The 18,355-nt window shown below is 51.3% G+C and overlaps 1 protein-coding gene across 1 annotated transcript; it reads left to right on the top strand.

The window, feature by feature from the left end:
* The first annotated feature begins 217 nt into the window (after positions 1-217).
* LOC144489074 (DBH-like monooxygenase protein 2 homolog) lies at positions 218-17,913 on the top strand. The gene is made up of 5 exons (XM_078207023.1): positions 218-277; positions 9,889-9,991; positions 12,116-12,330; positions 15,652-15,743; positions 17,814-17,913. The coding sequence occupies exons 1-5, from the start codon at positions 218-220 to the stop codon at positions 17,875-17,877; spliced, it is 534 nt and encodes a 177-aa protein (XP_078063149.1). The 3' UTR covers positions 17,878-17,913.
* The last annotated feature ends 442 nt before the right edge of the window (positions 17,914-18,355 follow it).

An 18,355-nucleotide genomic window follows, 5' to 3' on the forward strand; every position in this document is an offset into this window, starting at 1 on the left:
TTTTCGCTGGGCGAGCTTGCTGGTTGTCATGGTGCTCTGAATGTGGTTTTGCTAACTTTGTTCTGTCCTTTCCCCCCCGTGCCCCGGCCTCCAGGTGGAGCCTCTGATCCCGGAAGCCAGCGTCCCTTTTGTCCACCATGTCCTTCTCCACCTCTGCCCTTCGAGATACACCGATGCGCATCTTACTGAGACTCAATACTGCTTTTCCAGTGTCTTCATGGACATTTTATTCATGAGTTGTGCAGAGGTTCTGGCCGGTTGGGCTGTGGGTGGTCAGGTAAGTCCTTCAGACCCCCTCCCTCCTTCCCATCCCCCCCTCTTTCGCCACATCACCATTTTGACGTCTTGGCAACCTCCGCCATCTTGGAGCCCGGTCTGCGGGAAGGGGGGCCTGTGTCTCTCTCTCTCTCTCTCAGGAATTGAAGGCTTCCTGGCCTCCCGTTCCCACCCCCTGCATCTCTCACCCCCCCCTCCCTCCCCGAACAAAAGTCCACCGGCCCCCAACGAATGTTGGCCTGGGTTTAGCGTTATGGTTTGCAGTCCGACTTAGTTCGGCCCTGGATGCAGGGTTAAATTTGGCTTTTAGTGTTCGGGGCCTATTAGGGTTTGGGGCCTGACTTAGTTCGGCCCTGGATGCAGGGTTAAATTTGAGTTTTAGTGTTTGGGGCCTATTAGGGTTTGGGGCCTGACTTAGTTCGGCCCAGACACAGGGTTAAGTTTGAGTTTTAGTGTTCGGGGCCTATTAGGGTTTGGGGCCTGTCTTAGTTAGGCCCAGACACAGGGTTAAGTTTGAGTTTTAGTGTTTGGGGCCTATTAGGGTTTGAGGCCTGACTTAGTTCGGCCCTGGATGCAGGGTTAAGTTTGAGTTTTAGTGTTTGGGGCCTATTAGGGTTTGAGGCCTGACTTAGTTCGGCCCTGGATGCAGGGTTAAGTTTGAGTTTTAGTGTTTGGGGCCTATTAGGGTTTGAGGCCTGACTTAGTTCGGCCCTGGAGGCAGGGTTAAGTTTGAGTTTTAGTGTTTGGGGCCTATTAGGGTTTGAGGCCTGACTTAGTTCGGCCCTGGATGCAGGGTTAAGTTTGAGTTTTCGTGTTTGGGGCCTATTAGGGTTTGAGGCCTGACTTAGTTCGGCCCTGGATGCAGGGTTAAGTTTGAGTTTTAGTGTTTGGGGCCTATTAGGGTTTGAAGCCTGACTTAGTTCGGCCCTGGAGGCAGGGTTAAGTTTGAGTTTTAGTGTTTGGGGCCTATTAGGGTTTGAGGCCTGACTTAGTTCGGCCCTGGATGCAGGGTTAAGTTTGAGTTTTAGTGTTTGGGGCCTATTAGGGTTTGAGGCCTGACTTAGTTCGGCCCTGGAGGCAGGGTTAAGTTTGAGTTTTAGTGTTTGGGGCCTATTAGGGTTTGAGGCCTGACTTAGTTCGGCCCTGGATGCAGGGTTAAGTTTGGGTTTTAGTGTTTGGGGCCTATTAGGGTTTGAGGCCTGACTTAGTTCGGCCCTGGATGCAGGGTTAAGTTTGGCTTTTAGTGTTTGGGGCCCATTAGGGTTTGAGGCCTGACTTAGTTCGGCCCTGGATGCAGGGTTAAGTTTGGCTTTTAGTGTTTGGGGCCTATTAGGGTTTGAGGCCTGACTTAGTTCGCCCTGGAGGTAGGTTACGTTTGGGTTTTAGTGTTCAGGCCTCTTGTTACGAGGCAGAGGATGATCCCCTCTTGAGAAGTCACGCAAGTCCCCCAAAGAGGATTACCTCGCTTTGTAATCTGGTTAAAGTGTTTGGTGTTAACCATTCTTAATTAATGCTTGATTTGATTTGATTTATTATTGTCACATGTATTGGGGTACAGTGAAAAGTATTGTTTCTTGCGCGCTGTACAGACAAAACATAGTGTGTCAAAATTCGCAGACGACACAAAGATGGGTGGCAGAGCAAAGTGTGCAGAGGACGCTGAAAGTCTGCAAAGGGATATAGATAGTCTAAGTGAGTGGACGAGGGTCTGGCAGATGGAGTACAATGTTGGTAAATGTGAGGTCATCCATTTTGGTCGGAATAACAGCAAAATGGACTATTATTTAAATGGTAAAAAATTGCAGCATGCTGCTGTTGCAGAGGGACCCGGGCGTCCTTGTGCAGGAATCTCAAGGAGTTGGTTTGCAGGTGCAGCAGGTAATTAAGAAGGTAAATGGACATTTTGTCCTTCATTGCCGGAGGGATGGAGTTTAAAAACAGCGAGGTTATGTTGCAGCTGTATAAGGTGCTGGTGAGGCCACACCTGGAGTACTGTGCACAGTTTTGGTCTCCTTACTTGAGAAAGGATATACTGGCACTGGAGGGGGTGCGGAGGAGATTCACTAGGTTGATTCCGGAGTTGAGAGGGTTGGCTTATGAGGAGAGACTGAGTAGACTGGGGCTATACTCATTGGAATTCAGAAGAATGAGGGGAGATCTTATAGAAACATATAAGATTATGAAGGGAATAGATAAGATAGAAGCAGGAAGGTTGTTTCCACTGGCGGGTGAAACTAGAACTAGGGGGCATGGCCTCAAAATAAGGGGAAGCAGATTTAGGACTGAGTTGAGGAGGAACTTCTTCACACAAAGGGTTGTGAATCTGTGGGATTCCCTACCCAGTTGAGGCTACCTCATTGAATGTTTTTAAGGCAAGGATAGATAAATTTTTGAACAGTAAAGGAATTAAGGGGAGCGGGCGGGTAAGTGGAGCTGAGTCCACAAAAACATCAGCCATGATCTTATTGAATGGCAGAGGAGGGTCGAGGGGCCAGATGGCCTACTCCTGCTCCTAGTTCTTATGTTCCTATACCGTTCATAGAGAAGGAAAGGAGAGGGTGCAGAATGTAGTGTTACAGTCACAGCTAGGGTGTAGAGAAAGATCAACTCAATGCGAGGTAGGTCCATTCAAAAGTCTGACAGCAGCAGGGAAGAAGCTGTTCTTGAGTCGGTCGGTACGTGACCTCAGACTTTTGTATCTTTTTCCCGACGGAAGAAGGTGGAAGAGAGAATGTCCGGGGTGTGTGGGGGTCCTTGATTATGCTGGCTGCTTTTCCCCGAGGCAGCGGGAAGTGTAGACGGAGTCAATGGATGGGAGGCTGGTTTGCGTGATGGGACTGGGCTATGTTCACGACCTTTTGTAGTTCCTTGCGGTCTTGGGCAGAGCAGGAGCCAGACCAAGCTGTGATACAACCAGAAAGGATGCTTTCTATGGGGCATCTGTAAAAGTTGGTGAGAGTCGTAGCTGACATGACAAATTGCCTTAGTCTCCTGAGAAAGTAGAGGCGTTGGTGGGACTTTCTTAACTATAGTGTCGGCATGGGGGGGACCAGGACAGGTTGTTGGTGATCTGGACACCTAAAAACTTAGAAGTTTATTAACAGAAACACCTGACTCCCGCTTTCAGTGAACAATTAACGAATTATTTATTTAACCGACCAGGAGCTTTCATGAGACGAGTAACACATCGATTAAAGTAGAAATGCTGTTCAAATAAATACAAGGATCATCCATTTCCCCCAACAAAAAATAACAATCGTTTCGCCACTCTCAAAAAATATACAACCAGGTGTCTTGGCTTTGGGGAAAAAACCTTTGGAGTTCTGCCGATTCCACATCTGTTAGCTCTTTCTGATTTGGTACCCCTTTGTTAGATAGATGGAGAGTTCTTTTCAGAGGTATTCTAAGCTGGCAGGGAGTTGCTCTTTCCCTCTCGAGGTGTTGAGGGGTGGCAGCTCCTCAGTTGAACCCCAGGCAGGCTGTTGAGTTCCTCTTTTTGTCACTGCGATGGCCTCACAGCTAGGTAACAAGTGCGATGGTCTCATGATAAATGGAATCATAGAAACCCTACAGTGCAGAAGGAGGCCATTTGGCCCATCGAGTCTGCACCCACCACCATCCCAACCAGACCCTATCCCCATAACCCTATCTGGTCCCCCTAACGTGCAATTTAGCACGGCCAATCCACCCTAACCCGCACATCTTTGGACTGTGGGAGGAAACCGGAGCACCCGGAGGAAACCCACGCAGACACGAGGAGAACGTGCAAACTCCGCACAGACGGTGACCCGAGGCTGGGAATCGAACCCGGGTCCCTGGCGCTGTGAGGCAGCGGTGCTGACCCCGCTGTGCCACCCGTGCCGCCCACTATCGCCAGACTATTAATCCGGAAACTCAGCGAATGTTCTGGGGGGACACGGGTTCGAATCCCGCCCACGGCAGGTGGTGGAATTTGAATTCAATAAATAATATCTGGGATGAAGAATCTACTGATGACCCGTTGTCGGGAAAAACCCATCTGGTTCCCTTTCGGGAAGGAAATCTGCCGTCCTTACCCGGTCTGGCCTACATGTGACTCCAGAGCCACAGCAACGTGGTTGACTCTACACTGCCCTCTAAGGGGCAACTGGGGATGGGCAATAAATGCTGGACCCAGCGACGCCCGGGTCCCCCGGATGAATAAAAAGAATTATAAATATATAGTGAGAATCCACAATGTGGCTGAAACAAAATATACAAAGTTATTATAAACTGCAAAGTTATTATAAACTGCATAACCACAAATTAACTAAGTATTATAAGGTTAAACTGTACTTTCAATATTAGGACAAAGAAAATTACAGCACAGAACAGGCCCTTCGGCCCACGATGTTGTGCCGAGCTTTGTCTGAAACCCAGATCAAGCTATCCCACTCCCTATCATCCTGGTGTGCTCCATGTGCCTATCCAATAACCGCTTAAATGTTCCTAAAGTGTCTGACTCCACTATCCCTGCAGGCAGTCCGTTCCACACCCCAACCACTCTCTGCGTAAAGAACCTAAAAAAAAACCCCAACTCAATAGGGACTTTTAAGAGACTCCTGGATGAGCACATGGGACTTAATAGGATGGAGGGTTATAAGAACATAAGAAATAGGAGCAGGAGTAGGCCATCTAGCCCCTCGAGCCTGCCCCGCCATTCAACAAGATCATGGCTGATCTGACGTGGATCAGTACCACTTACCCGCCTGATCCCCATAACCCTTAATTCCCTTACCGCTCAGGAATCCATCCATCTGCGCTTTAAACATATTCAGCGAGGTAGCCTCCACCACCTCAGTGGGCAGAGGATTCCAGAGATTCACCACCCTCTGGGAGAAGAAGTTCCTCCTCAACTCTGTCCTAAACCGACCCCCCTTTATTTTGAGGCTGTGTCCTCTAGTTTTAACTTCCTTACTAAGTGGAAAGAATCTCTCCGCCTCCACCCTATCCAGCCCCCGCATTATCTTATAAGTCTCCATAAGATCCCCCCTCATCCTTCTAAACTCCAACGAGTACAAACCCAATCTCCTCAGCCTCTCCTCATAATCCAAACCCCTCTAGGTAGGTCTAGAAGGTAGGGATATGTTCGGCACAACTTGTGGGGCCGAAGGGCCTGTTTTGTGCTGTCGTTTTTCTACGTTTCTATGTAAGAATAGCTCCTTTCACCAATTGGAAATCACAGATGTTAATAATGGCCTTGGTGACTGGGTTAGGTTTCCTTGGTAAAGGGGGAGGAACTGACAGGGGCAATGAGCTAATAATCTCCTATTCCATAAAACCATAAAACACAGGAGCAGAATGAGGCCACTCGGCCCATCGAGTCTGCTCCGCCATTCAACCATGGCTGATATTTTTCTCATCCCCATTCTCCTGCCTTTTCCCCATAACCCCTGATCCCCTTATTAATCAGGAACCTATCTCTGTCTTAAAGACACTCAATGGCCCAGCCTCCACAGCCTTCTGCGGCAAAGAGTTCCACAGATTCACCACTCTCTGGCTGAAGAAATTCCTCATCATTGGGGCGGCACGGTAGCACAGTGGTTAGCACTGCTGCTTCACAGCTCCAGGGTCCCGGGTTCGATTCCCGGCTCGGGTCACTGTCTGTGTGGAGTTTGCACATTCTCCTCGTGTCTGCGTGGGTTTGCTCCGGTTTCCTCCCACAGTCCAAAGATGTGCGGGTTAGGTTGATTGGCCAGGTTAAAAACATTGCCCCTTAGAGTCCTGGGATGTGTAGGTTAGAGGGATTAGTGGGTAAAATATGTGGGGGTAGGGCCTGGGTGGGATTGTGGTCGGTGCAGACTCGATGGGCCGAATGGCCTCCTTCTGCACTGTAGGGTTTCTATGATTTCTATGATCTCTGTTTTAAAGGATCGTCCCTTTAGCCTGAGGTTATGTTCCCTCTGGTTCTAGTTTTTCCCACTAGTGGGAAACTAGTGGGAGGGATACAAAAGAGTGGTCTAGTTTGGACCAGGGAGCGGCGCGGGCTAATTGTTCCTGGTTTCTCGTTTCAAGGCTTCATTCTATGATCATCTTGCTGGTGCCAGTACAGAGCGAGACTGCGGATAGTTGGGAACCTGTCTCGGGGGCAGGGAATTCATATGGTGTTCGTGGAAGTGGAAATGACTAGGGTTGGGAAGCATTTTCCGATCAGGGCCATTGTGATCTCCTGGACTCGTTTCGATCGCCTCAGGGGGTCGGAGAGGAATTTCCCAGATTTTTTTTCCCCATATTGGCCCTGGGGTTTTTCACTCTGGGTTTTCGCCTCTCCCTGGAGATCACATGGTCTGGAATGGGGGGGTGGGGGTGAGTTAATAGGTTGTAATGAACAAAGCATCGTAGCTGTGGGGGACAGCTCGGTGGATAGGATATTGGTATGTAGATAGGCTGGAAAATTGGGCGGGGATCCTGGATTCAGGATTCAATCCTGGACCGGGGAGCGGCGCGGGCTTGGAGGGCCGAAGGGCCTGTTCCTGTGCTGTATTGTTCTTTGTTCTTGTTCTAGTGGAAACATCCTCTCCACGTCCACTCTATCCGGGCCTCGCAGTATCCTGTAGGTTTCAATAAGATCCCCCCTCATCCTTCTAAACTCCAACGAGCACAGACCCAGAGTCCTCAACCGTTCCTCATATGAAAAGTCTTCATTCAAATGCAATGTTAACATTCATGTTGAGAGGGCTAGAATACAAGGGCAGGGATGTACTTCTGAGGCTGTATCAGGCTCTGCTCAGACCCCATTTGGAGTATCGTGAGCAGTTTTGGGCCCCGTATCTAAGGAAGGATGTGCTGGGCCTTGGAAAGGGTCCAGAGGAGGTTCACAAGAATGATTCCCTGGAATGAAGAGCTTGGCGTGTGAGGAACGGTTGAAGACTCTGGGTCTGTACTCATTGGAGTTTAGAAGGATGAGGGGGAGGGATCTTATTCCAGGGATCATTCTTGTGAACCTATTGACGGGTAGAACATTGTTGGCTAAGGTAACAATGTGTAATATTGTAATTGGACCCTGCAGTCTGATTGACAAGACTGGGCGGGATAGTGAAATGTTCCGAATGATATAATTTTACCTTGCAATATTATACCTTCAGTGACGGTGTGTGTCTCTGTCCTGACGCATGCATTAGCGAATAAATTCCTTTTTGTTCTTTAACTCTATACTGTATTTCGCTGTTTACATATTGGTTAAGTGAGGTTCAACGAATACAGAGCGCCCCGGGGAAAAACGTCAGAACATTTCTGATGCTTGGTCCTGGCTATAAATGTTACACCCTGTGTACGCTATGTGCCCCTGCAGTTTAAGCTTCCACACACTTACACGGAACTAGCTCTTAAAGGGGCCCCGCACTTCACAAACTCAGCTTGACCACACTCTTAGGGTTTGGGGTCTGACTCAGTTAAGCCCGGAGGCAGGGTTGCTTTTGGGTTTAAGTGTTCAGGCCGAGAAGAGGAATTTTCTGAGGTGGGGTGTCTCGTACTCAGTCGATCTCACTCAACCAATACACAGACTACGAAAGTCAGCATGTAGAACATAGAACAGTACAGCACAGAACAGGCCCTTCGGCCCACGATGTTGTGCCGACCTTCATCTGAAACCAAGATCAAGCTATCCCACTCCCTATCATCCTGGTGTGCTCCCTGTGCCTATCCAATAACCGCTTAAATGTTCCTAAAGTGTCTGACTCCACTATCACTGCAGGCAGTCCATTCCACACCCCAACCACTCTCTGCGTAAAGAACCTACCTCTGATATCCTTCCTGTATCTCCCACCACGAACCCTATAGTTATGCCCCCTTGTAATAGCTCCATCCACCCGAGGAAATAGTCTTTGAACGTTCACTCTATCTATCCCCTTCATCATTTTATAAACCTCGATTAAGTCTCCCCTCAGCCTCCTCCGCTCCAGAGAGAACAGCCCTAGCTCCCTCAACCTTTCCTCATAAGACCTACCCTCCAAACCAGGCAGCATCCTGGTAAATCTCCTCTGCACTCTTTCCAGCGCTTCCACATCCTTCTTATAGTGAGGTGACCAGAACTGCACACAATATTCCAAATGTGGTCTCACCGAGGTCCTGTACAGTTGCAGCATAACCCCACGGCTCTTAAACTCCAACCCCCTGTTAATAAAAGCTAACACACTATAGGCCTTCTTCACAGCTCTATCCACTTGAGTGGCAACCTTTAGAGATCTGTGGATATGGACCCCAAGATCTCTCTGTTCCTCCACAGTCTTCAGAACCCTACCTTTGACCCTGTAATCCACATTTAAATTAGTCCTACCAAAATGAATCACCTCACATTTATCAGGGTTAAACTCAATTTGCCATTTTTCAGCCCAGCTTTGCATCCTATGTAGTTAAAGATCGAAAAGGAATTGTATTTGCTCATGCATGATTCAGGAGAGAGAACAGCCGATGAGCTCCGTCTGTCATCTCTGCCGTAACATTACGAACGTAGGATTGTTATACTGTCCTGGACGCTTCAATTCCCCGCCCAGTCTTGTCAATCAGACTGGAGGGTCCAATTACAATATTACACATTATTACCTTAGCCAATAACGTTCCACTGTCAACAGGACTGGGAGAGCATTAGTCCATATGCCCGTCCCTCGTTACCAGGAAGCCTAACTAGGTTGAACCCAGTGGATTCAAGGATCCACTAATATTTGTGTATTGGCTGAAGGAGTCATTCTTTTGCCCGAATCCCTGGACCCTCTGATCAGCCCGAGGGTGTGCACCAGACTCACTATCCAGGGGAATATGCGCTCCCGTACATACCAGACCTCCGATTAAACTTGGGTCAGGGGTCATGTTTAGGGTCAGGGGTCACGTTTGGGGTCAGGGGTCACATTGGAAGTGGGGTTACATTTGGCGTCGGGTAACGTTTAGGGTCGGGGTCATGTTCAGAGTCAGGGATCACATTTGGGGTGAGGGGTCACGTTTGGGTTCAGGGGTCATGTTTAGGGTCAGGGGTCACATTTAAAGTCAGGGGGTCGCGTGAAGGGTCAGGGGTCACGTTAAGTATCAGGCGTCATGTTTAGAGTCGGGTCACAATCAAGATCGGGGGTCATGTTTAAGGTCAGGGGTTACATTTGGGATCAGGGTTATGTTTAGGCTCAGGGATCATGTTTAGGGTCAGGGGTCACATTTAGGGTCAGGGGTCACATTTAGAGTTGATGTCACATTTCGGGTCAGGGGTCAAATATCGGGTCAGGGTTCACATTTAGGGTCAGGCCTCACATTTAGGGTCCAGATTCACGTTTAGGTTCCGGGGTCACGGTTAGGGTCAGGGGTCACGGTTAGGGTCAGGGGTCACATTTAGCAGCAAGGGTCACGTTTAAGTCAGGGGTCACATTGAGGGTCAGGGGTCACATTCAGGGCCAGGGGTCACGTTTAGCATCGAGGTCACGTTTAGGGTCAGGGTTTAGCGCGTGTCAAGTTTGAACCTCAGGAGTACCCCCCACCCCTCCCTCACTGGGACACCATCCACCAGGACACCTGTGGAGGGGGGAGGTTGTGGGGGGGCGGAGGGGGGGGAGGGGTGGTGGGGGGGGGCGGTGATCTGGTTTGACAGAAATAACGTATCTCTCTCCCTCACAGTCCCTCATTTATCCCGACGTGGCTGGATTCCCCCTCGGAGGTCCTGACGACAAAGTCTATTACATGCTGCAAATACACTACGATAATCCCCAAAGCCGGAGTGGTAAGGTCCCTATCCCCCAACATCCTCCAGCCCCGACACCCCCCCTCCCTATCCCCCAACCTCCTCCAGTCCCCTACACCCCCTCCCTATCCCCGAACCTCCTCCAGCCCCTACACCCCCCTCCCTATCCCGAAACCTCCTCCAGCCCCGACACCCCCCTCCCTATCCCCCAACCTCCTCCAGCCCCGACACCCCCCCTCCCTATCCCCCAACATCCTCCAGCCCCGACACCCCCTCCCTATCCCCCAACCTCCTCCAGCCCCGACACCCCCTCCCTATCCTCCAACCTCCTCCAGCACCTACACCCCCTCCCTATCCCCCTACCTCCTCCAGCCCCGACACCCCCTCCCTATCCCCGAACCTCCTCCAGCCCCGACACCCCCTCCCTATCCCCCAACCTCCTCCAGCCCCTACACCCCCTCCCTATCCCCAACCTCCTCCAGCCCCGACACCCCCTCCCTATCCCCCAACCTCCTCCAGCCCCGACACCCCCTCCCTATCCCCGAACCTCCTCCAGCCCCGACACCCCCTCCCTATCCCCCAACCTCCTCCAGCCCCTACACCCCCTCCCTATCCCCGAACCTCCTCCAGCCCCGACACCCCCTCCCTATCCCCAACCTCCTCCATCCCCCTAAAACCCCTCCCTATCCCCCAACCTCCTCCAGCCCTGACACCCCCTCCCTAGCCCCCACCCTCCTCCAGCCCCTACAGTCCCTCCCTATCTCCCAACCTCCTCCATCCCCCTAAAACCCCTCCCCATCCCCCAAACTCCTCCAAACCCTACACCCCCTCCCTATCCCCCAACCTCCTCCAGCCCCTACACCCCCCTCCCTATCTCTGTAACCTCCTCCAGCCCCTACACCCCTCCCTATCTCTGTAACCTCCTCCAGTCCCTACACCCCTCCCTATCTCTGTAACCTCCTCCAGCCCCCTATACCCCTCCCTATCTCTGAGACCTCCTCCAGCCCCTACACCCCCTCCGTCTCTGTAACCTCCTCCAGCCCCCTACACCCCTCCCTATCTCTGTAACCTCCTCCAGCCCCTACACCCCTCCCTATCTCTGTAACCTTCTCCAGTCCCTACACCCCTCCCTATCTCTGTAACCTCCTCCAGCCCCATACACCCCCTCCCTATCTCTAACCTCCTCCCTCCCCTACACCCCTCCCTATCTCTGTAACCTCCTCCAGCCCCCTATACCCCTCCCTATCTCTGTAACCTCCTCCAGTCCCAACACCCCTCCCTACCTCTGTAACCTCCTCCCGCTCGTTCATTAGTGTCAGGGGTTTGAAGTTGCGATTTTAGGTTAGGGTCGGGGTTTGGGGTCAGGGTTCAGGGTTTCGGGTCGGGTTAGAGGATAGGGTTCAGGGACAGGGGTCAGGGTCTGAGATTAGGGTCAGGGTCAGTGGTTCAGGGGTCAAAGTTCAGGGTCAGGGTTGATGGTCAGAGTTCAGGGCTCAAGGTCAGAGTTCAGGGTCAGGGGTCACTTCAGGGTTCAGAGTTAGAGTTCAGGGTCAAGGTTCAGACTTCAGGGCCAGTCGTTCAGGGTCAAGGGTCAGGGTTTAGGGTTAGGGTCAGGGTTCACGCTTCAGGGTCACGGTTCAGGGTCAAGGTTCAGGGTCTGGGTTTAGGGTCAGGGTTCAGGGTCAGGGTCAAGGTTGAGACTTCAGGAATTTGGGTCAAGGTTCAGGGTTAGGGTTTGGGGTCTGGGTTTAGAATCAGGTTTCAGGATTGAGGATCAAAGTTCAGGGTTTAGGGTCAGAGGTTAGGGTCAGAGGCTAGGGTCAGGGTTCAGGATGGAGGGTCAGAGGTTAGGATCAGAGGTTAGGGTCAGGCTTCAGTATTCAGGGTCGGGGTTTAGGGTCAGGGGTCAGGTTCAGGGTTTAGGGTCAGGATTCAGGGTTACGGTTCAGGATCAAGGTTTAGGGTCAGGGTCAGTGTCAAGGTTCAGGGGTCAAAGTTCAGGAGTCAGGGTTTAGAGTCAGAGGTTAGGGTCAGGGTTAAGGGTCAAGGTTTGGGTCAGGGTTAAGGCTAAGGTCAAGGGTCAGGATTAGGGTCAAGTGTTAGGCTCAAGGGTCAGAGGTGGGTCAAAGGGGTTACTGTCAGAGGTTAGGGTCAGGGGTGAAGGTCAGAGGTCAGGGTTGCCTGATGGATATCGCTTTGAACTCTCTCGAGGGGTCGTGGACAAATCCGGATTCAGGCTACACACAACGACAAACCTCCGGAAATACGACATTGGCATTGTCTGGACCGGGGTAAAGGTCGGGGAGTTCCTGGTCCTACCTCCCAACGTGCCATCGTTCAAGACCTACGCTTACTGCGACACCAGCCCCGTGAACAAGGTAAGGCCAACCCCGACCCAGCGCCCCAGCCGGCTCCCTGCCTTTCCAGAGGCCATCCCAGAATCCCTGACGGTGCAGGAGGAGAGGCCATTCCTCCCGCACCCACCCTCCGACACAGCACCTTACCCAGAGTCACCCTCACCCGATCTCCGTAACCCCACACATTTATCCCACTAATCCCCCCCTAACACACACATCATGGACACTAAGGGACAATTTAGCACGGCCAATCCACCCAACCTGCACATCTTTGGACACTAAGGGACAATTTAGCATGGCCAATCCACCCAACCTGCACATCTTTGGACACTAAGGGACAATTTAGCACGGCCAATCCACCCAACCTGCACATCTTTGGACACTAAGGGACAATTTAGCATGGCCAATCCACCCAACCTGCACATCTTTGGACACTAAGGGACAATTTAGCATGGCCAATCCACCTAATCTACACATCTTTGGACACGAAGGGACAATTTAGCATGGCCAATCCACCCAACCCGCACATCTTTGGACACTAAGGGACAATTTAGCATGGCCAATCCCCCTAACCTGCACATCTTTGGACACTAAGGGGACAATTTAGCATGGCCAATCCACCCAACCTGCACATCTTTGGACACTAAGGGGACAATTTAGCATGGCCAATCCACCCAACCTGCACATCTTTGGACACTAAGGGACAATTTAGCATGGCCAATCCCCCTAACCTGCACATCTTTGGACACTAAGGGGACAATTTAGCATGGCCAATCCACCCAACCTGCACATCTTTGGACACTAAGGGGCAATTTAGCATGGCCAATCCACCTAACCTACACATCTTTGGACACTAAGGGACAATTTAGCATGGCCAATCCACCTAACCTACACATCTTTGGACACTAAGGGGCAATTTAGCATGGCCAATCCCCCTAACCTGTACATCTTTGGACACTAAGGGGCAATTTAGCATGGCCAATCCACCCAACCTGCACATCTTTGGACACTAAGGGGCATTTTAGCATGGCCAATCCACCCAACCTACACATCTTTGGACACTAAGGGGACAATTTAGCATGGCCAATAGACCCAACCTGCACATCTTTGGACACTAAGGGACAATTTAGCATGGCCAATCCACCCAACCTGCACAACTTTGGACACGAAGGGACAATTTAGCATGGCCAATCCACCCAACCTGCACATCTTTGGACACTAAGGGACAATTTAGCATGGCCAATCCACCCAACCTGCACATCTTTGGACACTAAGGGACAATTTAGCATGGCCAATCCACCCAACCTGGACATCTTTGGACACTAAGGGACAATTTAGCATGGCCAATCCACCCAACCTGAACATCTTTGGACACTAAGGGACAATTTAGCATGGCCAATGCTCCCAACCTGCACATCTTTGGACACTAAGGGACAATTTAGCATGGCCAATCCACCCAACCAACACATCTTTGGCCACTAAGGGACAATTTAGCATGACCAATCCCCCTAACCTGCACACCTTTGGCCAGTAAGGGACAATTTAGCATGACCAATCCACCCAACCTGTACATCTTTGGACACTAAGGGGCAATTTAGCATGGCCAATCCTCCCAACCTACACATCTTTGGCCAATAAGGGACAATTTAGCATGGCCAATCCACCCAACCTGCACATCTTTGGACACTAAGGGGGAACTTAGCATGACCAATCCATCCAACCTACACATCTTTGGACACTAAGGGGCAATTTAGCATGGCCAATCCACCCATCCTACACATCTTTGGACACTAAGGGGACAATTTAGCATGGCCAATCCACCCAACCTACACATCTTTGGACACTAAGGGGGAATTTAGCATGGCCAATCCACCCAACCTGCACATCTTTGGACACTAAGGGGGAATTTAGCATGGCCAATCCACCCAACCTGCACATCTTTGGACACTAAGGGGGAATTTAGCATGGCCAATCCACCCAACCTGCACATCTTTGGACATGAAGGGACAATTTAGCATGGCCAATCCACCCAACCTGCACATCTTTGGACACTAAGGGACAATTTAGCATGGCCAATCCACCCAACCTGGACATCTTTGGACACTAAGGGACCATTTAGCATGGCCAATCCTCCCAACCTGCACATCTTTGGACACTAAGGGACAATTTAGCATGGCCAATCCACCCAACCAACACATCTTTGGCCACTAAGGGACAATTTAGCATGACCAATCCCCCTAACCTGCACACCTTTGGCCAGTAAGGGACAATTTAGCATGACCAATCCACCCAACCTGTACATCTTTGGACACTAAGGGGCAATTTAGCATGGCCAATCCACCCAACCTACACATCTTTGGCCACTAAGGGACAATTTAGCATGGCCAATCCACCCAACCTGCACATCTTTGGACACTAAGGGGGAACTTAGCATGACCAATCCACCCAACCTACACATCTTTGGACACTAAGGGGCAATTTAGCATGACCAATCCACCCAACCTGCACATCTTTGGACACTCAGGGACAATTTAGCATGGCCAATCCACCCAACCTGCACATCTTTGGACACGAAGGGACAATTTAGCATGGCCGATCCACCCAACCTACACATCTTTGGACACTAAGGGGACAATTTAGCATGGCCAATCCACCCAACCTACACATCTTTGGACACTAAGGGACAAGTTAGCATGGCCAATCCACCTAACCTGCACATCTTTGGACACTAAGGGACAATTTAGCATGGCAATCCACTCAACCCGCACATCTTTGGACACTGAGGGACAATTTAGCATGGCCAATCCACCTAACCTGGACATCTTTGGACAACTGAGGGGCAATTTTTTTTGGCTAATCAAAACACTATGTATCCCAGCCTTAAGTATATATGAGGGCTCTGCCCTCTCTGTGTCGAGGAGTTCCAAATATTTGCAACTCTCCGGGAGAAGAAATTCCTCCTCATCTCAATATCAAATTGATCCAGAATTGGGGGGTCATATTTTGAGGATAAGGGGTAAACCTTTTAGGACTGAGGTGAGGAGAAATTTCTTCACCCAGAGGGTGGTGAATGTGTGGAATTCACTCCCACAGAAAGTAGTTGAGGCCAAAACGTTGTGTGAATTTGAGAAGATATTAGATATCGCTCTTGGGCGAAAGGGATCGAGGGATAGGGTGGGGGAAAGGGGGGCGATCAGGATATTGGATTTGATGATCAGCCGAGAATTCATAATGAGTGGTGGAGCAGGCTGGAAGGGCCGAATGGCCTCCTCCTGCTTCTAGTTTCTATGTTTCTACCTAAGTTGGTTGATTGGATGATTAATTTTGTTATTTCTCCCACAGCAGGTTGGTAAGAATTACACAGATATGCAAATCTTTGGCTCAATTCTTCACACACACCTCGCCGGATCTGAAATCCGTGTCTTGCAGTTCAGGTGAGGAGGAAAGTCAGGAAGTTTCTCCGTCAAGGCTTGTCTGTCACGGGACCACCTGCCCCCCCCCACCCCTAGCCCAGTATCCTCTCTGTCAACCTCCCCCTCCCCAGGTATCAGTTTTCAACGTAACTGGGAGGAGGTGGGCGAGAGAGTTAATTCCACCCTCCCCTCCCCCTTCCCGCATCCGATCAGGTTACGGGCTGCCCTAGCATACGTGCGTAACTGGGAGAAGGTGGGGCGAGAGGGTTAATTCCCCCTCCCCTGTATCCAATCGGGTTACGGGCTGCCACGCTGTATGTGTGGAACTGGGAGGAGGTGGGTGAGAGGATTAATCCTCACCCCCCCCCCCCCCTCCCCACCCTCCCCGTCTCCTGCATCCGATCAGGTTACGGGCTGCCCTAGCATACGTGCGTAACTGGGAGAAGGTGGGGCGAGAGGGTTAATTCCCCCTCCCCTGTATCCAATCGGGTTACGGGCTGCCACGCTGTATGTGTGGAACTGGGAGGAGGTGGGTGAGAGGATTAATCCTCACCCCCCCCCCCCCCTCCCCACCCCCACCCCTTGTCTCCTGCATCCCATCAAGTTACGGGCTGCCTGGTGTACGGGAACAAGGTGGACGAGAGGGCTAATCCCCCCATCTCCCACCGATTGGGTTACGGGCTGCCCAGTTTGTGGGTATCTGGGGTGAGGTGGGTGAGAGGGTTCTTGCACCTCCCCACCCCCACCCCACTTTCTCTCCGATAGGGGAAGGGGCTGCCCAGTGTGTGTGTGTGTGGGTGGGTGAGAGATTAATCCCCTTTCCTTCTTCTCTCCGATCAGGTTACAGGCTGCCCAGTGTGTGTGTGTGTGGGTGGGTGAGAGATTAATCCCCTTCCCTTCTCTCCGATCAGGTTACAGGCTGCCCAGTGTGTGTGTGTGTGGGTGGGTGAGAGATTAATCCCCTTCCCTTCCCTCCGATCAGGTTACAGGCTGCCCAGTGTGTGTGTGTGTGGGTGGGTGAGAGATTAATCCCCTTTCCTTCTTCTCTCCGATCAGGTTACAGGCTGCCCAGTGTGTGTGTGTGTGGGTGGGTGAGAGATTAATCCCCTTTCCTTCTTCTCTCCGATCAGGTTACAGGCTGCCCAGTGTGTGTGTGTGTGTGGGTGGGTGAGAGATTAATCCCCTTTCCTTCTTCTCTCCGATCAGGTTACAGGCTGCCCAGTGTGTGTGTGTGTGTGTGGGTGGGTGAGAGATTAATCCCCTTTCCTTCTTCTCTCCGATCAGGTTACAGGCTGCCCAGTGTGGGTGGGTGAGAGATTAATCCCCTTTCCTTCTTCTCTCCGATCAGGTTACAGGCTGCCCAGTGTGTGTGTGTGTGTGGGTGGGTGAGAGATTAATCCCCTTTCCTTCTTCTCTCCGATCAGGTTACAGGCTGCCCAGTGTGTGTGTGTGTGTGGGTGGGTGAGAGATTAATCCCCTTCCCTTCTCTCCGATCAGGTTACAGGCTGCCCAGTGTGTGTGTGTGGGTGGGTGAGAGATTAATCCCCTTCCCTTCCCTCCGATCAGGTTACAGGCTGCCCAGTGTGTGTGTGTGTGTGGGTGGGTGAGAGATTAATCCCCTTCCCTTCTCTCCGATCAGGTTACAGGCTGCCCAGTGTGTGTGTGTGTGGGTGGGTGAGAGATTAATCCCCTTCCCTTCTCTCCGATCAGGTTACAGGCTGCCCAGTGTGTGTGTGTGTGGGTGGGTGAGAGATTAATCCCCTTCCCTTCTTCTCTCCGATCAGGTTACAGGCTGCCCAGTGTGTGTGTGTGTGTGGGTGGGTGAGAGATTAATCCCCTTCCCTTCCCTCCGATCAGGTTACAGGCTGCCCAGTGTGTGTGTGTGTGTGTGTGGGTGGGTGAGAGATTAATCCCCTTTCCTTCTTCTCTCCGATCAGGTTACAGGCTGCCCAGTGTGTGTGTGTGTGTGGGTGGGTGAGAGATTAATCCCCTTTCCTTCTTCTCTCCGATCAGGTTACAGGCTGCCCAGTGTGTGTGTGTGTGTGTGGGTGGGTGAGAGATTAATCCCCTTTCCTTCTTCTCTCCGATCAGGTTACAGGCTGCCTGGTGCGTGTGTGGGTTTGGTTACGGTTGGAAGGGGTTACAGACCGATTAATGGCAGAAGGTTTTTTTTTTAAAGGTTAGTTCAGGGATCATATGGTCAGCCCAGGCTGGGAGGGCTGAGGGGCCTGTTGCTGTGCTGTACTTTTCTTTGCTCTTTGTTCTTTGTAGAGATGGGAAGCAGGTTGCAGTCATTACAGAGGACAAATATTACGATTTTAATCTTCAGGAGACACGGATACTGAGGGAGGCAGTTACTGTGCGGCGCGTGAGTAGTCCCTGTTAATTGCAATCGTGTTGCAAGTGTACCTGCTGTCGCTGAACTGTCATGTGTACCCTCGACAAGATGCACCGCAGCGACTCGCCAGGGCTCCTTCGACAGCACCTACCAAATCCCCCCACCTCGGGAAAGACAAGGGGAGGGGGAACAGCAGACACACCCACCGCCTGCAAGTTCCCCCCTCCGAGCCCCTCACACCATCCCCGACTTGGAAACATATCGGCCGTTCCTTCACTGGGGTCGGAATCCCGGA

Source organism: Mustelus asterias, unplaced genomic scaffold, assembly GCF_964213995.1.
Source record: "Mustelus asterias unplaced genomic scaffold, sMusAst1.hap1.1 HAP1_SCAFFOLD_1985, whole genome shotgun sequence".
NCBI classification, from domain to species: Eukaryota; Metazoa; Chordata; class Chondrichthyes; order Carcharhiniformes; family Triakidae; genus Mustelus; species Mustelus asterias.